Source organism: Tachyglossus aculeatus, chromosome 22, assembly GCF_015852505.1.
Source record: "Tachyglossus aculeatus isolate mTacAcu1 chromosome 22, mTacAcu1.pri, whole genome shotgun sequence".
In the NCBI taxonomy this organism is placed as follows: domain Eukaryota; kingdom Metazoa; phylum Chordata; class Mammalia; order Monotremata; family Tachyglossidae; genus Tachyglossus; species Tachyglossus aculeatus.
In genome coordinates, this window is record NC_052087.1 from 3133022 (window position 1) to 3159656 (window position 26635).

Genomic DNA, 26635 nt, shown 5'->3' on the forward strand with positions numbered 1-26635 from the left:
AACAAATTTGGTGGATGAGGAAACTGAGTTGATTGAGATCACAACGTAAGCCAGTGGCAGAGCTGGAACACGAACCCAGATCTTCCAAATCCAGTCCCGGGCTCTTTCCTCTAGGCCTCACTGCCGGAGAGGGAAGACCCTTAAGGCAGGGACGTCAGCGAGGGCGGTCAGCTGATGCAGCAGTCAGGTTCGGTGCGTGGGTCAGTGTGGGGCCCACTTAGATGGAGAGGAAGGGGGCAGATTCTAGAAATGGTGTAGAGGAAGAACCATGGGCTTGGACAGAAAGTGAAATGACTTACCCCAGGTCACACAGCAGACAAGTGGAGGAGACGGGATTAGAACCTGTGACCTTTTGACTCGCAGGCCCACGTTGTAGCCACTGAGCTATTTCTCTTTATGCTCTACACAGACGACTCCCAAATCTACCTCGCCAACCCCTGAGAAGCAGTGTGGCCTAGTGAGCAGAGCCCGGGCCCAGAAGAACCTCCATTCAGCTGCGGTGACAGACCGAATTGGTGAGGGGGGGACTTGGAGGTCTTGCCAAGGGTGAAGGCCTCGAGACAGGGAGCATGGTGGTGATGGGAAAGTTCGATGGAGGAGAGGATTTGGGAGGAAATCAATAAGTGCTGGTGGGACATCCATGTAGAGATGTCTTGAAAGCAGGCGGAAATGCAAGATAGCAGGGGATGAGAGGGGTTGGAGTTATTTTTTTTATGGTATTTGTTAAGCGCTTACTGTACTAAGCGCTGGGGTAGATCCAAACTAATCAAGTTGCATACAGTCCCTGTCCCACACAGGGCTCACAGTCTTCATCCCCATTTGATGGATGAGGGAACGGAGGTGCAGAGAAGTGACATGACTTACCCGATGTCACATAGCAGACAAGGGGCAGAGCCGGGATTAGCACCCAGGTCCTTCTGACTTCCGGGCCCGTGCTCTCTTCAGTAGGTCACACTGCTTCTCGGGTTAGCGAAGTAGATTTGGGTGTCATCCATGTGGAAGATACAAAAAATAGTGTGGCTTAGTGGATAGAGTGTGGGCCTGAGAGTCAGAAGACCATGGGTTCTAATCCAGGCTCTGCCCCTTGTCTGCTGTGTGACCTGCGGCATGTCATTTCACTTCTCCGTGCCTCAGTTCCCTCATCTGTAAAATGGGGATTGAGACTGTGAGCCCCTTTGGGACAGGGACTGTGCCAACCCAATTTGCTCGTATCCACCCCAGTGCTTAGTGCAGCGCTTGGCACAGAGTAAACGCTTAACAAATGCCACAGTTATTGTTATTATAAGAAAGGTACTAGGGATGCGTCTCCCTTTTTTCCTCCGGCGGTCTTGGTACTTACTGAGCACCTGGGCCGGACCCAGGTGCAAGAGGAAGGGGGCTGTAAAGACAGTGCCCTTCAGGACTGAGTGGGCGGTGCTCTTGGCTTGAGGCCAATGATTCCTCTTACTCCCCCTCAAGATCCCCTCATTGGTGGGCGAGTCTTTCAGTAGAAACCGCCACGGTGCACACAGGACGTACAGGATAGGACATATGGACCTTGGAGTAAGAAGCACCTGGGTTCTAGTCCCTGCTCCTCCGCTTGTCTCAATCAATCAATCAATCGTATTTATTGAGCGCTTACAGTGTGCAGAGCACTGTGCTAAGCGCTTGGGAAGTCCAAGTTGGCAACATATAGAGACAGTCCCTACCCAACAGTGTTCTCACAGTCTAAAAGGGGGAGACAGAGAACAAAACCAAACATACTAACAAAATAAAATAAATAGAATAGATTTGTACAAGTAAAATAAATAAATAAATAGAGTAATAAATATGTACAAACATATATACAGGTGCTGTGGGGAAGGGAAGGAGGTAAGATGAGGGGGATGGAGAGGGGGACGAGGGGGAGAGGAATGAAGGGGCTCAGTCTGGGAAGGCCTCCTGGAGGAGGTGAGCTCTCAGTAGGGTCTTGAAGGGAGGAAGAGAGCTAGCTAGTCTCCTGTGCGTCACCTTGGGCAAGTCGCTTCCCTCCTCCGGGCCTCAGTCCCCTCATCTGTATAATGGGGATGGAGACAGTGAGCCCCGCTGCGGGACATGGATTGTGTCCAACCTGATGACCTCGTGTCTGCCCCAGCACTTAGAACAGTGCCTGGCACATCGTAAGCACCTACTAAATATTAAAAAAAATCTACCAGTACGAGCCCCGACGGTGGTGGCCGAGGAGACGGCCTGTGCCAAGGTGGTGATGCTCATGGGATGCCCACAACAAGTAGGTTTGGAGCACTGGTCTGCCCCAGTCCTCTCCTGTGTGGCCAGGGTAGGAGCCGGAGGGAGGATGGCCCCAGGGCTGGGGTGGGAAGGTGGGTCTGCCCACGACTGACCCAACCAGAAAGCCGCCTCTTCTTCCTCCTCCGGCACTTAGCTTGTTGGCCGGACCAGGCCGGAGGCTGCCCTAGCTGTCGTATTGTGTACTCTCCCAAGCGCTTAATACAGCGCTGTGCACACAGTAAATGCGTAATAAATACCACTGATTGATCTATAAATTGGGAATCAAATGCCTGTTCTCCCTTCTGTTTAGACTTATCAGCCCCATGTGGGACAGGGACTGCGTCCAAACTGTTTATCCTGTACCTCCCCCAATGCTTAGTACAGTACCTGGCAGCATGGCGTAGCGGGTAGAGCCCGGGCCTGGGAGCCAGAAGGTCATGGGTTCTAATTCCGGCTCTGCCACTTGTCTGCTGTGAGACTTTGGGCAAGTCATTTCACTTCTCTGGGCCTCAGTTACCTCATCTGGAAAATGGGGAGCGAGACTGAGCCCCATATGGGACAGGGACTGTGTCCAACCCGACTTGCCTGTATCCACCCCAGTGCTTAGCACAGTGCCTGGCACATAGTAAGCGCTTAACAGATACCATAATTATTTATTATTATTAGTAGTAGCAGGTACTTAACAAATACCATTATTACTGTTGTTATTGATCTCCCATCCCCACAGCACCTGTATATATGTATATATGTATGTATTTATTACTCTATTTTATTTGTACATGTTCTAGTTATTTTATTTTGTTAATACGTTTTGTTTTGTTCTCTGTCTCCCCCTTCTAGACTGTGAGCCCACTGTTGGGTAGGGACCGTCTCTATATGTTGCCAGCTTGTACTTCCCAAGTGCTTAGTACAGTGCTCTGCACACAGTAAGCGCTCAATAAATACGATTGAATGAATGAATGAATGAATGCGAGCAGGGCTCTGCTTCCCTCTGTTTTTATGGAATTTGTCAAGCGTTTTCTATGTGTCCAACACTGTTCTAAGGGCTAGGTTAGGTACAAGTTAATGAGGTCATTCAAATTCCCTGTTGCGCACAGAGCTCAGAAGGAGGAGGGAGAACAGGCATCCCCATTTTGCAGATGGTGTAACTGAGGCCCCCGAGAAGTGAAATGACTTGCCCAAGGTCACCCAGCAGGCAATTGGCGAGCACCTGGCAGAGCAGGGATGAGAACCCAGGCCGCTCGCGCTCCACTTGAGCTGTGTACTGCCCTTCTTTTCTGAATCGGTCAGCCCATCCTCCCCTGGCACGTTCGAGAAGCAGCGTGGCTCCGTGGAAAGATCACGGGCTTTGGAGTCAGAGGTCATGGGTTCAAATTCCCGGCTCCGCCATTTGTCAGCTGTGTGACTTTGGGCAAGTCACTTAACTTCTCTGGGCCTCAGTTACCTCATCTGTAAAATGGGGATTAAGACTGTGAGCCTCCTTGGGACAACCTGATCACCTTGTAACCTCCTCAGTGCTTAGAACAGTGCTTTGCCCATAGTAAGTGCTTAATAAATGGCATCATCATTATTATTATTATAGCACAGTTCAAGGTGTGAAAGGCCCGCCGACCCGGTCTCTCTTTTTGACTCATGACCGTTATCAGTCAGCCTTGATTTCACAATATCTGCGGGCTTGTTGAAGCCAATCAGTTAGAGGAGAAAAGAGGAAGTGGTTTCTACAATCGAGAGATTCCCAATTGTTGTTTTGAGTGTGGAAGCTGTGGGGCAACATCTCCAGTGTCAGGGCTAGAGTTTCCTGGGGCAAACAGAGACTTGTGTGCCATCACTGCAAAGCGTTGAATGAACAGAATAAGCCAAAAATGATGTTCAGAGTTCTGAACTGAAAGGATTTCAACAGCTCCTGAGGTGTAAGGAAGATTGTAAACACACTGCCTAGAGAAAGAATGGTTTGGGAGGTAATTTCAGGCCGGGAGTCAGAAGAACGTGAGTTGAATCCCGGCTCCTCCACTTGTCTGCTGTGTGACCTTGGGCAAGTCACTTCACTTCTCTGGGCCTCAGTTTCCTCAACTGTAAAAAGGGGATTGAGAGTGGGAGTCCCCTGTGGGACATGGGCTGTGTCCAACCTGATTAGCTTGTATCCACCCCAGCGCTTAGTACAAATAACAAATACCATTTAAAAAAGACTTACAAGTCGCAGAGAAAACACATTGCTTGGAGAAGAGAAGCAGTGTGGCCTACTGGATGGAACACGAGTCTGGGAGTCAGAGGACCTGAGTTCCAATCCCAGTTCTGCCACTTGTCTCCTGTGACCTTGGGCAAGCCACTTCACTTCTGTGAGCCTCGGTTTCCTCTCAGTAAAATGGGGATTAAGACTGTGAGTCCCCTGTGGGACATGGGCTGTGTCCAACCTGATTAGCTTGTATCTACCCCAGCGCTTAGTACAGTGCCTGGCACATAGTAAGTGAGAAGCAGTGTGGTGTAACGGGAAGGGCATGAACCCTGGAAGTCAGAAGGATCTGGGTTCTAATCCCAGCTCGGCCACTCTGTCTGCTGTGTGAGCTTGGGCAAGTCACTTCACTTCTCTGTGCCTCAGTTCCCTCATCTGGAAAATGGGGATTAAAGCTGTGAGTCCCCCGTGGGACAACCTCATCACCTTGTAACCTCCCCAGCACTTAGAACAGTGCTTTGCACATAGTAAGTGCTTAACAAATACCGTCATCATTATTATTATTAGCACCAAAATAGAATTAAAGATATATGCACGGCATTAATTAAATAGAGTGATAAATATGTACAAGTATACACCAGTGCTATGGGGCGGGAAAGGGGGTAGAATAGAAGGAGGGAGTAGGAGCAATGGGGTGGGGAGGAGGAGCATAGAAATAGGGAGACGCAGTCTGGGAAGGCCTCCTGGAGGAGGTGAGCTCTGGCGAGGAAGAACAAGGCAGTCTAATGAAGGAGACAATGCCCTCACCAAATAAATACACATCTCAGATGACCGGGATTGAGTCTGACTAGAGAGCAAGTGTCGTTTGGAGGTCTTTGCACGGAGTGTTTTTTCTGTTTCTGTCTGGAATGGGGCAGAACAGTGCCTGGCACATAGTAAGCTCTTAACAAATCCCGTTATTATTATTATTATTAAAGCTAACATCCCCTCCCTACTCCCTAACATCCCCATTTCCCCTCCCCTAAGCTGCACTAAGAGCCCTGCTTTCCCTCCCCTGTCTGAGTGACAGGTTGCAGGCCTGGGTCCCGTCAATCAATCAATCATTGGTATTTATTGAACACTTACTGTGTGCAGAGCTCTGAACTAAGCGCTTGGGAGAGTACAACATAACAGAGTTGGCAGACACGTTCCCTGCTGCAGTGAGCTTATAGTGTAGAGTGGGAGGCCGCCGTTAATATAAAAATAATAATCGTAATAATGATGGTGTTTGTTAAGCACTTACTATGTGCAAAGCACTGTTCTAAGCGCTGGGGAGGTTACAGGAGATCAATAAATAAATTATGGCTTTGGATAAGTTGTGTGGGGCTCAGGGAGGGGTGCAAGTCCAGATGCTGGGAAGTATGAGAAGAGGAAAGGAGGGGTTGGTCAGGGAAGGCCTCCTGGAGGAGATGTGCCTTCGTATAAGGCTTTGAAGGTGGGGAGAGTGAGCAGGTCTCGGATGTGAAGAGGGAGGGCATTACACGCCAGAGGCAGGAGGTGGACGAGAGGTCAATGGTGAGATAGACGAGATTGAGGTACAGCGAGTAGGTTAGCATTGGAAGAGCAAAGTGTGCGGGCTGGACCGTAGTAGACGGCAGCAAGGTGAGGTAGGAGCTTTAAACCCTCGGTCCTCCCTTTGGCATCCTGAAGTTGTGTCCTGGGTTAGTAGGGGTTTTCTATTTCTCAAATCTCGCCTTTCCTCCCCGTCCCTTTTGGCTCTTCCTTGACTGTGGCCCACCTGTTTCCTGGAGCTTTGCATGGTGCGTAGAGAGGAAAAGAGGCAGGGGAGGTGCAGAAGTGAGGAAATGCGAAGGGTGAGACAAAAAGGGAGGAAGAAGGTGAGAAAGTGTTCTCAGAGGAAAACCCAGCCCACCAAAAGAGAAGTGATCTAAAATGCAAATTGGAAATGAGCTCAATTTGATCATTTCGAGGAAGGCTGCGTGACCCTAGTGTTCAAGGTGAATCTGAAATCCCAGCTTCATTCATTGTCGTATTTAAGCGCTTACTGTGTGCATAGCACTGTACTAAGCGCTTGGGAAAGTACAATATAACAATAAATAGACACATTCCCTGCCCACAACGAGCTCACAGTCTAAATTGAGAGATACTGCAACAGAATTGTCTTGTCTTATGCTGTCGCGTCGTCTCCGACCCATCGCGACTCCCACTTCTGTCTGCAATTGTTCTAGCAGTGTATCCATACAGTTTTCTTGGTAGAAAAAAAAATAGTGACTTGTTTTTAGTGCTATTTTATAGTATTTTCTAAACAGGGAGTGGAGTGGTACAGTACTTTGCACACAGCACTAAGTAAATATGATTGAATGAATGGCATTATGTAAATTTATGGCCTGCTCTAGAACATGTTTTCAGTAGAAATAAAAGTAATGCTGTTATGCACTTGAGTGTAAGTGTAGCTGACCCCAATGTTTTACCCATAAACTCTGGGGGAAAATTCCTTGCTTGTAGTGTAGAAAATGAGGTGGAGATTTTCTGCCGTCAGGAAATACATAGGTCAAGATGGTTTTTTTCCATGAAAGGACATTTATTTTTCTGGCAAACGTGAAAGCGCTTAAGGTGCACAAGAAAACAGGAGAGGGTCAAAGCTTCTTCCTGCGGAAATCTAAAATTCAGGTTGGTCCGCCTTTGAACAGCGGAGGGATACACTGATTTCCAACAAACTTAGTGTACTTAAATCATGTTGCCCGACGCCTTTTCTGAAAAATTCACTGGTTTCCATTCCACTAGATGGTGCCCTGAACACGCGGCCTTTGACAATCCCCCTAAACATGGAGCAGATTAAATTTCATGCTACCCACCGAGCTGAAGAGATTACCCAAGTGTTGGAGAACCATCCAAAACCCAGAGAAACATGGTAACCAGTTGCAACTGAACAGGAAGAAACTCAGATTCATTATTTGGCCAAGTCCAAGAATGCCGTGTAACCCCAAACAAACGGGAGATGAGCATGCTTCAATCTGGATGCAGAAATCAATCCACCAATCGTATTTATTGAGTGCTTACTATGTGCAGAGCACTGTATTAAGCACTTGGAGGGGTACAGTACAACAGAATGAGCAGACAAGTTTCCTGCCCATAAGGAGCTTACAGTCTAGAGGGGAAATACCTGTAGACCGTAAGCTTGTCCGCTCGACTGTAAGGTCACTGTGGGCAGGGAACGTGACTACCAATTCTGTATTGTACTCTCCCAAGCACTTAGGACAGTGCTCTGCCCACAGTAAGTGCTCAGAAAATGCCACTGATTGATTGGGATGGTGGTCCAGGCACACTGTGGTATTTGTTGTAACTGTGGCATCTGTTAAGCGCTTATAATGTGCCAGGCACTGTACTAAGTGTTGGGATAGCAAGAAGTTAATCAGGTCAGACGCAGTCCTGGACCTACATGGGGCTCACAGCCTAAGCAGGAGGGAGAACATCGCTTGCTGGGCAGTGCTTAGCGTTAGCTTTCCTGGGTGCTTCTGGGCAATTTTTGCTCAGTTACTTAAGCAGCTCCCTCATTAAGAACTTGGTTAATTGAATTCTTTGAGCTACTGCTGTGGGCAGGCCACTGTGTTAATTTCCTCTGTAGACTGCCAGGTGTAAAGCTTTTCTAAGCTGTTAATGGAAAGTAAATTTGCTTCTTCCTTTTAAAGTTAAATATGCTTAGCTCCTGCAAAGTCTCCATGGAAACCACAGGGAGAAACTACAAAGCAAGACCATCAGGGAGAAATTAAGGGCCTGGATGATTCTGGTGAGGAGGAGAGATTTGGCCAAGGAAGGTGGGGATAATAATCGCATCTGAGGGACAGAAAACTAGTAATTTGGGTATTTAAGTGGTTAGTAGGCGCCAAACCCTGTACTAAGCATTGGGGTAGATACAAAGAATTAGGTCAGACACAGTCCCTGTCCCACATGGGGCTCACAGTCGAAGTAGGAGGGAAAACAGGTATTGAATCCAGATTTTGCAGCTGAGGAAATCGAGTCCCAGAGAAGTTAAATTAAGAAGGCAAGTCACTTAACTTCTCTGCATCTTAATTCCCTCATCTGTAACATGGGGTTTAAGATTGTGATCCCCACTTGGGACATGGACTGTGTCCAATATGGTTAGCTTGCATCTACCCCAGAGCTTAGTACAGTACCCGGCACATAGTAAGCAGTTCACAAATACCATTAAAAAAAAAATTGGCAGACTGGGATTAGAACCCAGGACCTCTGACTCCCAGCCCCAAACTCTTTCCACTAAGTCTCGCATATATATGTATGTATGTATATATATACACACACACACACACACACACACACACACAGTTGTTCTTCACACTTGAAGGTGATGGACATCACTGACATTGAAATTCACCTGTGGATGCATGTATGACTGAAAAGTCCAATATGAGACTCACAGTCCTGTCCACATGTTACACACATAAAGATGGCCCTTTATTGTCCTGCCATATTCTGTTCTGCTAGAGAAGCAGCATGGTTTAGTAGATAGCACACGGGCCTGGGAGTGAGAAGGACCTGGGTTCTAATCCTGGCTTTGTCACTTGTCTGCTGTGGGACCTTGGGCAAATCTCTCCACTTCTCTGGGTCTCAGTTCTCTCTACTGTAAAATGGGAATTAAGACTGTCAGCCCCACGTGGGGCAACCTGATCGCCTTGTATCCCCCCCAGCTCTTAGAACAGTGCTTTGCACATAGTAAGCGCTTAACAAATGCCATTATTATTACTGTGAGCCCCATGTGGGACAGGGACTGTGTCCAACCTGATTAGCTTGTATCTATCCCAGTGCTTAGAACAGTGCTTGACATATGGTAAGCACTTAACAAATACCATTATTATTATTAGAATATTGAAGAGAAGAATACTAACCTCTGTGTACTCACCCAAGTGCTTACCACAGCGTACTGTACACAGTAGGTGCCCATTAAGTGCTATTGATTGATGTCTGTTAATAGTCATAGTAATAATAAAAAGCATCTGGTGCTGTTTATGCTTTTGCCTCCTTGTGTCACGATCCTCACCAAGCTTCTGCTCACAAGAGCCACACTTTTCTTGAGTGTAGTATTCCAGACTGATCTAGCTGCAGCAATTGGCTCCCAGTTTTCAGCAGGGTTGAAGGATTTATCCCATGCTCCGATTTAAAACATTAAAACGTTTCCCCATTTCTCCTTGCTTACGATTTTCCAGTTTCAGCTCACGCAGCAGTAGCTTGTGTCATCCATTCTCCTCACATTGTTTCCCCCAGAACAAGCAATAATAATGCCAAAAACATGGTTTTTGTTAAACGTTTATGTGTCAGGCACTGTACCGAGCTCTGGGGTAGATACAAGCTAATCAGGTGTCCCACCTGGGGCTCACAGTCTCAATCCCCATTTTACAGCTGAGGGAACTGAGGCACAGGGAAGTGAGGTGACCGACAAGAGGTGGAGCTGAGATTAGAACCCAGGTCCTTCTGATTCCCAGGCCCGTGCTCCATCCACTGGGCCACTACTGCTTCCCCAGGTGTGCTGCAGTGAACAGGGCCAGGAGAATGAATTCTTGAGCTCCGCTGCTGTGATCATCTCCTGCCATTTAATACTTAGTAAAGCCCTTAAGGAGCATTGATGGAGCTGCTGAAGGATTTCGATGTAGTGGTTGAAGCGGGGACCAGCCTTCCAGGAGGCTGGACAACACCGCAACTCGGTCTCTCCCTCTAGACTGTAAGCTCACTGTGGGCAGGGAACGTGTCTACCGACTCAATTGCATGATACTTTCCCAAGTACGGTGCTCTACACACAGTAAGCGCTCAATGCATACCATTAATGACGATCTTTAATTGGGTCTGGCGTCTGATACCACAGTTGTACCACACTCTGACGGAGCATTCGACTTCTCGATTGAGTTTTTGACGTCCTTGCCGAGCAACGTATGATTTGGCTGGTACGCTGTCTAGGTAACAGGATTTTTTTGAAAGCTTTGTGTCGCCAATCGAGATTTTTGGGTGGGGATATGGTTCCTCTGCAAGCTGACACCCAACCTTAGTTTTCTTTCGACTCATCACCGGCTTGATTTGCCTGGCTGATTTGGTGAAGTGGTGTACAGTCATTTGCATGTCTTCTTGGGTCCTTTTGCCTCTGGAGTGTAGTCATCTGAACGTAGCGATTCTTGCATACTGTCTCAGGCTTTGGATCAGCGTGGCTCAGTGGGAAGAGCACGGGCTTTGGAGTTAGAGCTCATGGGTTCAAATCCCGGCTCCGCCAAATGTCAGTTGTGTGACTTTGGGCAAGTCACTTAACTTCTCTGTGCCTTAGTTACCTCATCTGGAAAATCGGGATTAAAACTGTGAGCCCCCTGTGGGGCAACCTGATCACTTTGTAACCTCCCCAGTGCTTAGAACAGTGCTTTGCACATAGTAAGCACTTAACAAATATCATTATTATCATTATCAAAAAAACAGTCAGTGGAATTTCTGAAGCCCTTCCTGGGTGCAGAGCCCTCTACTAATCGCTTGGGAGAGAACAATACTGTAGGGTTGATAAATTTGATCCTGTCTACAAGGGACTTACGGTCTAGAGGGGGAGACAGATGCTAAAATAAGTTACAGATGAAGAGAAATGAGAGAGAATAAGGATATCTACATAACTTCTGTGGGGTGAATCTCCATTTTGCAGATGAGGAAACTGAGGCCTGGGGAAATGAAGTGGCTCGCCTGAGGTCCCACAGCAGGCAAGTGGCGGAGACAGGATTAGAATCCAGATCTTTCCAAGATCTGCTCTATACAATCCACCACGCTGCTTCTCTAGCCTGATGTATGGTAATAATGATAATGATGATGGCATTTATTAAGTGCTTACTATATGCAAAGCACTGTTCTAAGCGCTGGGGAGGTTACAAGGTGATCAGGTTGTCCCTCGTGGGGCTCACAATCTTAATCCCCATTTTACAGATGAGGGAACTAGAGAAATGCCTATTCCTTGTTTACACCGTGGATTGCGGTTTGAGTTTCTTGTTCCATCCGAGTCGTTGTCAGGGATGAAAAGTATTTTCTAACTGGAACGCTGTTGCCTGTGGCAACTGAGGCTGCTGGAGAGGGGCCGGAGCCAGGTGGGCGTGGGCTCAGCCGGCTGCCTGGGAGAGAGACCAGAGAAAGAGGGAGAGGAAGTAGGGGCATTTTGAGGAATGGTGCAGGGCACGGGTACCTGCTGGCTTTGTGGAGGGCAAATGAAGATTTTGAAAGGCTCCTTTAGTCAATCAATCCTTGGTAACTTTGCTGTTTGTTAAACACATACTATGGGGTGAATACTGTTCTAAGCACTGGGGATTATAGAAGGTAATCAAGTCCCACTTGGGGTTCACAGTCTTAAGTAGAAGGGAAAAAGGTATTGAACTCTCATTGTGCAGATGAGGGAACAGGCAGTGAGAAGTCAAGGGACTTGCCCAGGGGCACACAGCAGTTATGTGGTAGAGCAGGATTAGCACCCAGGTCCTCTGATTCCCGGGCCTGTCCTTTATCTGCTAGACCACACCACTTCTCTAGTGGTATTTATTGAGCATTTCCTGTGTGCAGAACACTATGCTAAGTGAATGGGAAAGTACAATATAATAGAGTCGGTAGACACGATCCCCGTCCACAAGGAACTTACAGTCTGCAGGGGGAGACATATATTAAAATAAATTACAGTTTGGGGAAACAGTAGAGTATAAGGCTATTTACATTAAGTGATGAGGGGCTAGATTGAATATCAAAGTGCTCAAGGGGTTCGCAGCCCAGGGCATTGTGAACGGGAGGATGGAGAATGGAAACCAGGGCTTAGTCAGGGAAGGCTTCTTGGAGGATATGGGATTTTAATAAGACTTTGAGGGTGAGGAGAGTGGCGGTCTGTTGAATATAATAATAATATTGGTTTCTGTGGCTGTCAAAAAGCTTGGTTCTTCCACTTCAATCCCTACAGCCCAACCCTCACACTCCGCTCCTCTAGCGCCAGCTTGCTCACTGTGTCCCAATCTCATCTGTCTCACCGCCGACCCCTTGCCCACTTCCCCCTCCTGGCCTGGAACTCCCTCCCCGTCCATATACGCCAGACCACCACTCTCCCCACCTTCGAAGCATTACTAAGGTCACATCTCCTCCAAGAGGCCTTCCCTGATTAATCTCTCCTCTCCCTTCTGCGTCATCTAAGAACTTGGGTCTGTGACCTTTGGGCACTGGATGTTCACCCCCCACCCTCAGCCCCACAGCACTTAATGTACATCTATACATTATGTATTATAAGTTATTCATTTATATTAATGTCTATCTCTCCCTTTAGACTGTAAGCTCATAGTGGGCAGGGAACATGTATACCAAATCGATTGTGCTGTCCCAAGGAGCGCTCTGTGTAAGCGCTTAATAAATACAAATGATGATGATCTCCAGGAGGGCAACCGAAATACGCTCCCGCAACATCCTGGCACCTCTTATATTTTTCACGTTGCCTATTGGAAGTGTTTTATGTACTGGGAGTAACTTTAATATTTTCTTTTTTTTAACAGGTCCGTCTACGATGACCAGCCAAATGCACACCAAAAGTTTATGGAAAAATTAGATGCCTGTATCCGTAATCATGATAGGGAAATTGAAAAGATGTGTAATTTTCACCACCAGGGTTTTGTGGATGCTATTACGGAACTCCTTAAAGTGAGGACAGATGCCGAAAAATTGAAGGTAAGAACCGTGTTTGGATTCGGTGTACATTTCCTCTTAATGGTTTCTCAGGGCTAATTTAGTTTCTGCCTGACACATGTACCTCAGTGGTTAATGAGCTATATTAATAGACCATTACAGTGACGTGAAAGGAACCGATGCCTTTGCATTGCTCTTCTTTAAAATGGCATTTAAGCGCTTACTGTGTCCAGAGCACTGTACTCAGTGCTGGGAAAGGCACAGGATAATTAGGTTGGACCCAGTCCCTGTCCCACAAGGGGCTCACAGACCCATTTTACAGATGCGGGAACTGAGGCCCAGAGAAGTGAAGAGACTCGCCCAAAGTCACACGGCAGCTAAGTGGCAGAGCCAGGATTAGAACCCAGGCCCTTCTGACTCCTAGGCCCGGGCTCTATCCACTAGGTTACGCTGCTTCTCTCTTGCTTTAACCGAAAACTGTCTCACCGAGGTCCCCCTGCCCTGGTTGTCATGGAAGCCTCAGTGAGGGGCAGGAAGAAGGGAAAACTTTCCCAATCAGCTTTTAGGGCCCTGTGGCATCCTTTCTGGTCCAGGATGGGCATCTTTCCCCTCCTCCTCCTTTACATTTCCTCCGTTCTCCCCCTCCAGCCCCTCTCTCAGTCACCCGAGGAGGGCGGCTCAGACCCAACTGTCTGTGTGGATAATGAGATGGCACCAGTGGCAGCCAGGCTAGAGAGAGCTGACCCAGTAGCCCACCTTGTGAGGTGCCAGCCCATGTCCCTAGTCACCCCCCGGCTGTTTCTTCATGAGGCTCCCCTGGGCCAGCCGTCTCTGGACCTTGGGGAGAAGGGCAGGATGGATTGCTTAGAAACTTTCTGCTACCTGCACAGGGGGCCTTTAGTCATAGCCAGCTGCGCTCCTCGAGTGGCTGAGTCTTGCCCTTTTATGCAAGAGATCCACAAAATGGTTCAGAAATCCCAGCTGCTTTTTAGCTTCTCATTGGAGTTGTGTGTTTTTTGTTAAAGAAAAATAATCATCCTATGTCCCTGTCTTAAGCAGCGTTGGCTTAGTGGAAAGAGCACAGGCCCTGGAGTCAGAGGACCTGGGTTTTAGTCCCAACTCTGCCATTTAACAATAATAATAATATCATTATTATATATAATATATTATATAATAAGATATAATATATAGTTATTATTATATTTTATTATTACATAATGGTACCCGTTAAGCACTTACTGTATACCACTTAACTTCTCTGTGCTTCAGTTCCCTCATCTGTAAAATGGAGATTTTAAGACTGTGAGTCCCATTTGGGACAACCTGATAAACTTGTATCTCCCCCAGTGCTTAGAACAGTGCTTGGCACATAGTAAGTGCTTAACAAATACCATCATCATTATTATTATTACCAATCACTGTTCTAAGTGCTAAGGTAGATTAATCAGGTTGGGCACAGTCCCTGTTTCACATAGGGTTTATATTCTTAATCCTCATTTTACAGACGAGAGAACTGAGGCACAGAGAAGTGAAATGACTTGACCAGAGTCACACAGCAGACAAGTGATGGAGCCGGGATTAGAACCCAGGTCCTTCTGACTCCCCGCAGCCACTTCTTCGAGCCTCAGTTTCCTCACCTGTAAAATAGGGATTAAATCCTACTCCCTCCGACTAAGACTGTGAGCCCTTGTGGGATCGGGACTGCGTCCAACCTGATTATCTTATAAGCACCCCAGCGCTAAGTACAGTGCTTGGCTCCTAATAAGCGCTTAACAAGTACCGTTAAGCAAAAGCACTCTTCTTGGTTCAAGGCCTCACTCGGAAGTTGGGATGAAAAACTGAGGCTTGTAACAACCGTCCTTTTTAGCTCCCTTTACACTTTGGAGAGCAGAGCAGACCGAATGAGTGTGGTTCATCGGAGGTTATGATTAGAAAACCATAATATAAAGGATATTCAGATAACAAGAGACTAAATGCAGCATCAATGAGGTCATTGAGCATCTTTGTTCTGAAATTAATGAGATTTTTAATAATCCAGAATGTGCTTCCTTATTATGATGACCTAATGAGTCACTTAATATGTGGGAAAATCTGAGGTCGAGCTGGGCCCCCCGCACCTGCGACATTAAAATGCTGCTGGGGTTTGGAGATTTCCATGTTTGATGTTAATCAGCCACCCAGTGTTTGCATGCAGCAAAGTATGAATGTTTAATTACCACAAAATGCAATCCACATTTTTATGGGCAGTGAATGGCACATTGCGCTCATTGAAGCTATCAGAAAGGGAGCGGTGGTCAATTGGGTCAGTGGTTTGAATTGTTTGACAGACCAACAGGAACAAGTAAAGTTCAAAAATCCCAAGTAGATTTGAGAAGTTTGCCACAGAATCTGTTAAAAAGAACTGTCATAAGTAATTGAAGCTAACAAAAGCCCTTTGTGGTCAAAAGTTCAAGTTCAAGCTGTAGAGTTAATTTGAATTTGCATTGCTTTGTTCTAAGTTTCTCATGAGGCATGATCTGATTACAAGGGTGAGCAGTTGCATCAGAGCAGCATATGCATATTTGTCTAACAGAAGTGAAATTATTTTTAAGGTTCAAGTTACCGACACCAACCGAAAGCTTCAAGAAGCGGGAAAAGAGGTGAGGAGATGAAGCGCCCCTATTTTTGGGTCTTAAAATATGCCGCACTCTTTAAAAACTAGAGTTCACATGTGAACTTCTCTCCTACCGAAGGTGATGGCACAGTCAGAAGAAATCATCCGGTGTAGAGTTCAGCAGAGAAATATCACAACCGTAGTAGAAAAATTGCAGCTGTGCCTTCCAGGTGAGTTCAAATCATCTGTAGTGCTGCGTGACACATGATGAAAGAGTGCTTGAACAATAGTGCGTTTGGGGCAGTGGGGAAGTTTGAGGGCTTGAATCACTTGACCAGAGCCTCTCTGGGGACCCATTAGCTCTTGAGTAGTGAGGGTGTGTTGCTTTGGAAGGGGTGGTCCATTTGTCCCGAAGGGTACAGTGCTTTGCACGTAGTAAGTGCTCAGTAAATATGATTGGTCAATAGGTGTGGTTATGTCCTTGCTGAACTGGAGCCGAGCAGGAGGGGGTGAGCTGGAACCCGAGGGGGTCTTTTGGGGCCCTGACTGCAGGCCTCAGCGTGGCCTAATGGATAGAACCTGGGCCTTGGAGTCAGACGGACCTGGGTTCTAATCCCGGCTCTGCTCCTTCTCTGCCGTGTGACCTTGGTCAAATTTACTTCACTTCTCTGGGCCTCAGTTACCTCATGTAAAATGGGGATTAAGAGCGTGAGCCCCACATGGGATAGGGTCTGTGTCCGACCTGATCAACTTTTTTCTACCCCAGTGCTTAATAGAGAGTCTGGCCCATAGTAAGCACTCAAAATCCATAAAAAATAGTAATAATAATAATTATGGTATTTGTCAGCACTAACTATGTGCCAAGCACTGTTCTAAGTGCTGAACTCAGGGTTGGCTTTGCAGCATTCCCGGTCTTGGGTGGCGGGGGTATCCCTCCTGGAGGCTTATGCATTGCCATCCATGGTCCTAGAGGTCTTGGTTTGATGCCACCCCCAGGACAGCAGCCCAAACCCCTTTGGCCAGTCCAATTAATAAAAGCTTTATCCTCACCAACCACATTTATGGAACTGCTTCTGTGAGCAGAGCACAGTCTTGGGTGCTCGGAAGCCTTAGAAGAAAGAGACATGGGCCCAAACCCTCAAGGAGCTAGTCGGGAAGATAGGCCGACACTCACGGCCGGACATAAAATTCAGAAAAGAGGAGCGGCACAGATCTGAGCGACAAGACAAAAGTAAGCAGTGAAATACTGAAGCTGATCTGGGGATAATCTTAACGGCCGCAGAGACAGCAGCCCCAACCAGATAAACCAGACCAGCTTCTGAATTTCAGTTTTCGGTTCCAAAGAGGCCAATATGGCGCTCTGCTCGGAGTAGGAGCCTAATAAAAAATGATAATCATAGCTAAATGAACATCGTGTTTTTGCCGTTTCCACTGTACAGTAATGCGATGATGCCATCATGGCTCAAAAGCATTTAGGTAGCTCCCCGACACTTTTTGTAAAAATTGTGCATGTTAAGCACTTACTCTGGCAATGCGCTGTACTAAGCCCTGGTGGAAATACAAGATAATCTGATTGGACACAATCCCTGTCCCTCATGAAGGTCACAGTCTAAGTGGAAGGGAGAATGCCTTCTCCTCCTTCCCCTCTTCATCCTTCTCCTCATGTCATCATTGTTGTCATACGCTGTCGAGTCGTGTCCGACCCATAGCGACGCCTTGGACACATCTCTCCCAGAGCGCCCCTCTTCCATATGCAGTCACTCTGGTAGTGTATCCTTGGAGTTTCCTTGGTGAAAATACAGAAGGGGTATACCATTGCCATCTTCCACGCAGTAAATGAGTCTCTGCCCTAAACTCTTTCCCGTGCCACTGCTGCCCAGCACATGTGAGTTTTGACTTGTAGCAAATTGCCTTCCACTCGCTAGCCATTGCCCAAGCTAGGAATGGAATCGGTAGGCCTCTGCTTGACTCTCCCTCCCGTAGTCGAGACTGGTAGAGTACTGGAACTCTCCAGGTGCGACCCTGAGAGAGGTCTCCTCATGTAGCACTCATTAATAATGATAATAATAATGACTATAGTGGTTTTTGTTAAGCGCTTACTATGTTCCAAGCATTGTACTGAGTGCCAGGGTAGATACAAGAAAATCAGGCCCTACAGTCAAAATAGGAGGGAGGACAGGTATTGGAATCCCCATTCTGCAGATGAGGGAACTGAGGCACAGAGAAGCAAAGTGACTCACCCAAAATTACACAGCAGACGAGTAAGAGGCAGAGCTGGGATTAGAACTCGGGTCCTCTGACCCCCAGGCTCGTGTTCTTTCCACTAGATCACGTCACTTTCCAGTAACTGTCTTCACGCAGCATCCTGGGTTAGACACTGGGACACTGAGCGTGTAGAGCAAGGCATAAACGATTGATATTCCAAGGGAGCTCTGACTTAGTTCCTGCTAATTACCAAGAGTGCCTAAATTTGGATTTGCCATCAGCTTTTTCATGTCAAACAAAAAAAAGGGAAAGGGAAAAGGGACATCTTCTTAGGCCTTTCTGTTTCCTGCCTGAGAGGTGGAGATCGGGGAGGGGCTGGACCCTGACATGATCTCGTCACGCTACACGCTCTGTGTAATGTGAAACAGTGTGGGTGTGCAGGCAAGAAATTCTTTTTTACTTTCACCCCTCCATCTGACTCCATGTGAAAGTACAGTTTACCGCTCATTCTTCGCCACCCTCACCAACGAGGGTCAGGTCTGGAATCTTCTAAGAGCCCTTTTGTTTTCAGCTCGGATGGGAAGGAAAACTTGGAGCCTGCGAGGCTGTGGATGCAGAACAGACTCACTGGGTATTCGGCAATGTCTGAATCCCTTTCCCTTAAAATTGTGGACATTTTATTATTTTTATAATTGGTAGATTTGAAAAAATGTCCCCGGGAAAGTGTACTACCAAATTTATGTTCTGTATTAGTATCTTGAGTCTAGAGTCAAGCACTTATACACGTAGCTTATTATAGGTAGGGAACTGGTCTACCAACTCTGTATTGTACTCGCCTATGTGCTTAGTGCAATGCTGTGCACATACCTCTGATATGTACTCAGCCCCACAGCATTTATAGGTGTAAGTATATGTTCACTTATAGTTTATTATATTATATAGTAAATTATATGGTATATTATAGCATAATAGGTTGCCAACTTGTACTTCCCAAGCACTTAGTACAGTGCTGTGCACACAGTAAGCGCTCAATAAATACAATTGAATGAATGAATGAGTAGCATATTATAAATTCTTTCTTTAAGGTCTGTCTCCCCCTCTAGACTGCAGGTTCATTGTGGGCAGGGAACATGTCTACCAACTCAGTTGTTTTGTACTCTCCCGAGTGCTTAGTGTAGTGCTCTGACTCAGCGCTCAATAAATACCTTTCATTGATTGAGAGACTATCTTATATTAGGTTTCTGGAAAAAAAAAACAAAGTTCTGGTGGCGGCCTACATCTTTTTAGCACTTTTTAGGCCTCCTGATGCCGAGAGCAGATATTCTAGGACACCTAGCCTGGTAGATTTCTTATGTCTGCTTGCCAGGTGTGGTCACCCATAGATGTGGATCTGAGAGTACAATATAACAGGGGTCATGCAGCCTTACAAGTGGTCCTGGCAAACAGTGGCAGGCTGGGAAGCTCCGCATGCCTAGCATCCACTCATCTGATCAGCCCGTTGCTACCTCAGGCGAGCAATGATGACATGGTGTTATTTTGTATTCTCCCAAGCACTTAGTTCAGTGCTCTGCATATAGAATGCACTTAATAAATACCATTGATTGATTGTTGGTGTGACATGTTTTTAATAGCGTTTGTTAAGAGCTTACTGCGTTGTCAAACAGCACTCTAAGAGCTGGGTAGGTGCAAGTTAATTAGGTCGGACACGATCCCTATATCACATAGGTCCTTCAGTCTCAGCAGGAGGAATAACAGGTATTTAATCCCCATTTTACAGTTGAAGGAACTGAGTCCTAGAGAAGTGAAGTGTCTTGCCCAGAGTCATGCAGCAAGCAGTTGGCAGGGCCAGGATTAGAGGCCAGGTCCTCCAGTGTCCAGGCCTGCACTCGTTCCATTAGGCCACTCCGCTTCTCAGGTTGGCATTAGAAGGCGAAGTGTGTGAAATGGGTAGCAGTCCAAGGAAGATGCAGGTTTAGCAGTTCCAGCCAAGAACCCCAAGCGAAGTCCACAGTGATCGTGGCCAAACCAGGTGCTTGAAGAAGATAATGACATAAGTCAGGATTTAGTCAAGGTTCCATTTCAGAAAGAATAGCAACTGGGAAATACAAAAGCTGGGGTTTCCAAGTTGGTATTTAAAACCGTGGAGTTGTACAGCTGCACATGCCACATTTGATTGCCTTATTACGAGAAGCAGCATGGCTCAGTGGAAAGAGCACAGACTTTGGAGTCAGAGGTCTTGGGTTCCAATGCCGCCTCTGCCAATTGTCAGCTGTGTGATTTTGGGCAAGTCATTTAACTTCTCTGGGCCTCAGTTACCTCATCTGTAAAATGGGGATGAAGACTGTGAGCTCCAAGTGGGACAACCTGATCACCTTGTAACCTCCCCAGCGCTTAGGACAGTGCTTTGCACATAGTAAGCGCTTAATAAATGCCATCCTCATCATCATTATTACCTGAAACCTGACCCCTTGGGCCACTGGTAGCCTGAAGGCTTTGCTTCGTAAAGAGGCTGGAGAAATGTTTACCTTACAATAACCCCAAATGAACTCACCCTCGCTTCTATTTCAGCCCTCAACCATTCAGTGAATGGTATTTATTGAGCACTTAGTGTGTGCAGAACATTGTACTAAGCACTTGGGAGAGTAGAATAGAACAGAGTTGGTAGACATGTTCCCTGCCCACAAGACAGAGAGAAATCTCTGACCTCATGGAACTTCTTTAGGCTGGGTCTCAGGGGAGTAGGCAGGCAAGCAAGCCCAGCCCAGGAAGCTCTAAATGAAATTTCCTCAACCAGATATCCCTGAGGAAGACTGAGGAAACCCTGGGCGGGGGGGATGGGACTTTCCCACTTTTGGCAGAGGAGCCTACCTCCTCTTGGAATGTCCCAATAGTTTCTGCGAAATGTGGGCAAAACCAGCCCCCTTGACACTTGGGGTTTGTCATCTGTCCCTACAATCTTCTTGCCAGGCCTGTTTTGAAGGTATTTTAAAGCATCCTACTCTGGCTCCCCTCCATTAGATTCTTTATCACTTTTTTTACGCCTCCTGGAGGCATTGGTTACACTTCAGGCTTACTGAACTTACACTAAGAAGTTTGTATGTGTGAAACTGTACATGCTCCATGATTTCTATCTTGTGAAAGATCATTCTTGTTTCTCTTTCTAATGAAAGTGAATCGGTATATTGTAAATTGTCTTTTTTTTAATGCAGTGTTGGAAATGTACAGTAAACTGAAGGAACAGATGAGTGTCAAAAGGTGAGTGACTTTATTCCATTGCCATTTTAATCGAATTTATCCCTGTTGATTAATTTGTGTTTGGAAAGAATGGAGAACAGCTAATTCCTTGCTTTGTGCACGCTGACAGAAGGGAGGGTGAAAATGAGACTGTATTAAAAGCCGAGGACCGCTACACATGGGGCGAGCCTTAAGGATTGGTCAAGTGGGTGAATGAGATGGGTGTGGAAAGAGAAGAACCACCAATATGCCATGGACTAAGAAGGGTCTCAGGAGATGTGTGCCCTCAGGTGCTTTCTGAGTAAAGGTGAACTTTGTTATGGCCATCTTTTTGAAAAGCAGCCTGGCCTAGTGCTTTGAGCACAGTCCTGGGAGTCAGAAGGTCATGGGTTCTAATCCTGACTCCACCGCGCATCTGCTGTGTGATCTTGGGCAAGTCCATTCATCCATTCAATCGTATTTATTGAGCGCTTACTGTGTGCAGAGCACTGTTCTAAGCGCTTGGGAAGTACAAGTCGGCAACATATAGAGACAGTCCCTACCCAACAATGGGCTCAAAGTCTAGATGGGGGAGACAGACAACAAAACAAAACAACTAGACAGGTGTCAATACCATCAGAATAAATAGAATTATAGCTATATACATATGTGCATCTAGCTTTATTTTTATTTATTCTGATGACTTGACACCTGTCCACATGTTTTGTTTTGTTCTCTGTCTCCCCCTTCTAGACTGTGAGCCCACTGTTGGGTAGGGACTATCTCTATATGTTGCCAACTTGTACTTCCCAAGCGCTTGGTACAGTGCTCTGCACACAGTAAGCGCTCAATAAATACGATTGAATGAATGGAGGAATCATTAATAAAATGAATAGAGTGATAAATATGTAGAGAAACAGCGTGGCTCAGTGGAAAGAGCCCGGGCTTTGGAGTCAGAGGTCATGGGTTCAAATCCCGGCTCCACCAGTTGTCAGCTGTGTGACTTTGGGCAAGTCACTTAACTTCTCTGTGCTTCAGTGACCTCATCTGTAAAATGGAGATAAAGACTGTGAGCCCCCCATGGGACAACCTGATCACCTTGTAACCTCCCCAGCACTTAGAACAGTGCTTTACACATAGTAAGAGCTTAATAAATGCCATCATTATTCTTTGTGCCTCTGTTCTCTCACCTGCAAAATGGGGATTGAGACTGTGAGCCCCATATGGGACAGGGACTGTGTTCAGCACAATTTGCTTGTATCCACCCCAGTGCTTAGTACAGTGCCTGGCACATAGAAGCGCTTCACAAATACTATTATTATTATTATTATTTTTAAGACCACTTTGTGATACTTGCAACCTGGGGGGACATCCTGCAATTTTGCCAACAATTCTAGCATATGTAAGCCGTGTCCCTAAATGTTTCATCCAATCACTGGAGGTAAGTCAATTCCTCTTTTACTCTCTCCACTCTCCCCTTCCCCCACCAGGTTGTTATAATTATTATTTTTTATGGTATTTGTTAAGCGCTTACTTTGTGCTTTGGCACTGTAATAAGCACTGAGGTAGATATAAACTAATTACGTTGGACAGCCCCTGTCCCACTTGGGGCTCCCAGTTTTAATCCCCATTTTACAGATGAGGTAACCGAGGCACAGCAAAGTGAAGGGACTTGCCCAAAGTCATCCAGAAGATAGTTGGCAGAGCCGGGATTAGAAGCTAAATCCTTTTGACTCCCAAGCCCTATCCACTAGGTCACAATGCTTCTCTATAATTACTATTTTGAAGCTAATTTTGGTGATACCCATTGCTGAAGCTGAAAGTACACTGTGACTTTTTTCCTTTTTACCTCTGCCATGGGGACAGGGACAACTGTTGCTGAGGGAGTAATGAGGGAGTCCTCTGGACTGTAAGCTGGTTGTAGTCCGGGAAAGTGTCTACCAACCCTTGTATTGTACTCTCCCAAGTGCTTAGTACAGTGCTGTGCATGCAGTAAATGCTCCATAAATACCACTGAGTGATGACCAGAAAACACTGTGTAGTCATTTATATTAATTGCTGGGGTGGAGGGGTGGGGCTCCAATCCATGGAAAAGAATAGGGAGAGTAAATTCCCTGAGGGCAAGGATCATTAATTCACTCATTCAGCTGTATTTATTGAGCGCTTACTGTGTACTGAGCACTGTACAAAGCAATTGGAAAGTACAGTTCGGCAACAAATAGAGACAATCCCTACCCCACAACAGGTTCACAGTCTCTCCTCTAGATTGGAAGCTCATTATGGGCAGGGAACGTGTTTGCTAATTCTGTTGAATTGTACTCTCCCAAGCGCCTAGTATAGTGCTCTGCATATTGTCAACGCTCAATAAATACCACTGATTGAATGCTTACTCTGTGATGTCATTGCCTGCTGGGCTTGTCGCATCTGTCTGATATATTGTGTTGTACTCTCCCAAGCGCTCAGTTCAGTAAGCGATCATCATCATCATCATCAATCGTATTTATTGAGTGCTTACTATGTGCAGAGCACTGTACTAACTGCTTGGGAAGTACAAATTGGCAACATATAGAGACAGTCCTTACCCAACAGTGGGCTCACAGTCTAAAAGCGATCAATAAATATGGTTGCTTGATTGATAAAAGCTGCTGCCATGATTGAAGTTCAAACACAGGAAAAAAAAATTGGAGTGTGGGAGTGGGAGATGGGCTGGGGAGATGAGAGGAGAGGTCTGAATTTGAGGGGAACGGGAGATTGGCCAAGAGAGCCCTTCAGAAACAAGGGAGGGGAAGACGCAAAAGGAAGGGGGAATGAAGAATATAGCTATAATTCTGTTTATGAGAAGCAGCATGGCTTAGTGTCAAGAACACGGGCTTGTGGGTTCTAATCCCGGCTCCGCCACTTGTCAACTATGAGACTTCGGGCAAGTCATTTTACTTCTCTGGGCCTCAGTTGCCATATCTATAAAATGGGGATTAGGACTGTGAGCTCCACGTGGGACAATCTGATAGCCTTGTATCTAACCAAGCACTCAGAACAGTGCTCAGCACGTAGTAAGCGCTTAACAAATACCATCATTATTATTATTATTTATTCTGATGGTTTTGACCCATGTCTACATGTTTTGTTGTCTGTCTCCCCTTTCTAGACTGTGAGTCCATTGTTGGGTAGGGACCGTCTTTATATGTTGCCGACTTGTACTTCCCAAGCGCTTAGTACAGTGCTCTGCACACAGTAAGCGCTCAATAAATACGATTGAATGAATGAATGAATGAGGGGAGATTTACAAGGTAACTGCCTTACCTGTAGGGCTCAGTCATCATGTTGGGGCCAATTCAAGAGTGGAATCCAACCAATTGCATGTAAGTCAATGGAAAGTGTCACACAATACCACCATTTGTGATTTGGCCACATTTTCAAGGAGTAATACGCCTGTGCTACAAATCCCAGAATCCCGTGGAGCGTAGTTAGCCTTCTGTTTTCCCTCCAACAATACCCGTTGGACTAGATTGGTGATAGAGATGGAGCGGGGATAAATTTTTCCTTCTTGTGTTGTATTTCTTTTCAGATCAGCAGTGCTCTAAAAGAGCCATTTAAACTTAAACAACCAGGAATGCGTTGAAAAATTAGACCACACAGAATATATTTTAATTTAAGTAACCTAAAACAGTAAGACCTATAAATGAGGTCCCTGCAGAGTTCATTTGGATTTGGGGTATTAATGAACCTTTTCCCAATTCATTAGTATTTCCTCCTTAATCTTTCACACATTAGTGGTTCAGCATTCCAGTTGACAGACCAATAGTTTTGCTTTTCAGTCCCTCCACGGGCTGTGGATTTATTGAGTTTCTGGAGTGTTTATCCGTTTGTGGTAATTAGGAGAATTATCTTCCTTAAGGACTGTTTTGTGGTGAATGTAGGAACCACAAAACAGGCTCAAAAAGACATCATCTGAACACTCTCTACTCTTATTTCTTTTTTGAGTAGTGAATGATGGGAAAGCCATGACAGATTTAACAGTCACTCGACTGCAGCAGTACTGTGTGTTATGTTTAGCTCTTCTAGTGATTTTCAGATGGTTCTCTCATTCCCTTTGCAGATATTTGGGGAACTTATTCAATAAATTAAAACTTGAATGCAAACTTAGCTAAAAGATTTTACATTGCGACTCCTAATTTCAACTAATCTCTTTGCATCTCTTTATAATCTTCAGTGTTCAAGCATTTCTCTTTTGCAGTGTTCTTTGAGTATCTTGGAAGAGTATGCCAGTCTTGGGTTTAACTGTAATTACTCCAACCCAGGATTGCCTGTGTGGGAACAGTTAGACGCAATCAATCAATAAATCAGTCAGTTGTATTTAGGGGAAGCAGTATGGTCTGGTGGGTAGAACACAGCCCTGGGAAGTCAAAAGGACCTGGGTTCTAATCCTGGCTCCGCCACTTGTCTGTTGTATGACTTTGGGCCAGTCACTTCACTTCTCTGGACCTCATTTCCTCATCTGTAAAATGGGGATGAAGACTGTGAGCCCCATGTGGGGCATGGATTGTGTCCAACCGGATTTGCTTGAATCTACCCTAGTGCTTAGAACAGCGCCTGGCACATAGTAAGTGCTTAACAAATACCATACAAATAAAATTGAGTGCTTACTGTGCACAGGGCACTTTACCAAGCTCTTTGGAGAGTGCGACACAATGAAACAGACACATTCCCTGCCCACAACGGGCTTACAGTCTAGAGGAATCCAGACAATTTTGGGAGCACAGATGGCCAAAACCTAGTACTGAGTGAAGGATCTCAAGGGGCAGACTTTTAGTGAGGAGAAATCCAGATTGGGTTTAAGAGCAACAGGCGGGTTTTGAAGAACTAATAGGTCAGGAAGATACAATTTGGGGCCTTTTCAGCCAAGTGATTAATTTTATTGTAATATTTATTCTCCCTTCTAATTTGCCTAACCAACTCTTTTGAACTTTGGTTTTTCTATTTCTTTCCCGAGGTCTTTGCTGGTGTAAAGATTCATGAAATAAATTCCAACATTTCCTTTTTTTATAAAATGATGGACATTTTCTCCTTAGGGTAAAATGAGAATGTTTCTATTTTCTTCAGTCTGTTTTGTTTTGTTGTCTGTCTCCCCCTTCTAGACTGTTAGCCTGTTGTTGGGTAGGGACCATCTCTATATGTTGCCAACTTGTACTTCCCAGGTGCTTAGTACAGTGCTGTGCACACAGTAAGCACTCAATAAATATGATTGAATGAATGAATGAAATGAATGAGAGCAGTCCTAGCAATTCACTTATTTTGCTTCAGTTACATAATGGACTAAGTCTACTGAATAGCCAGTGTGAGTTTTTCCTGTACAACTGTGAAAAAACCCTGCATAACTTCCTTGGATGAACCTCTGAATTTGAGAGATGCTAGTAGTTTTGTGTCCAGAGTGGACCATAAGAGTCGAATTAAGCCACTTGAGAACACGTTTTATCACCCTTCTAAAAGGCTGGAGAAATGAAATTTGAGTTTATTGTAAGTTTGGCATTTTT

At 45.8% G+C, this 26635-nt stretch overlaps 1 protein-coding gene and 1 non-coding gene across 4 annotated transcripts in view; one reads left to right on the forward strand and one right to left on the reverse strand.

Annotated features, from left to right (window-relative positions):
* The window catches only part of EXOC6 (exocyst complex component 6), a 179028-nt gene that overhangs the window by 43841 nt on the left and 108552 nt on the right, over window positions 1-26635 (forward strand). For all 3 annotated transcript variants that reach the window (XM_038764352.1, XM_038764353.1, XM_038764354.1), the window contains exons 2-5: window positions 12964-13135; window positions 15685-15732; window positions 15826-15916; window positions 21101-21146. In XM_038764352.1, the coding sequence (XP_038620280.1) occupies window positions 12964-13135; window positions 15685-15732; window positions 15826-15916; window positions 21101-21146 (357 nt within the window). The remainder of the gene's footprint in view (window positions 1-12963; window positions 13136-15684; window positions 15733-15825; window positions 15917-21100; window positions 21147-26635) is intronic.
* Window positions 17582-17718, reverse strand: LOC119944261. Its single transcript, XR_005455757.1, has one exon. It is a non-coding gene; the product is annotated as a small nucleolar RNA SNORA7 (small nucleolar RNA).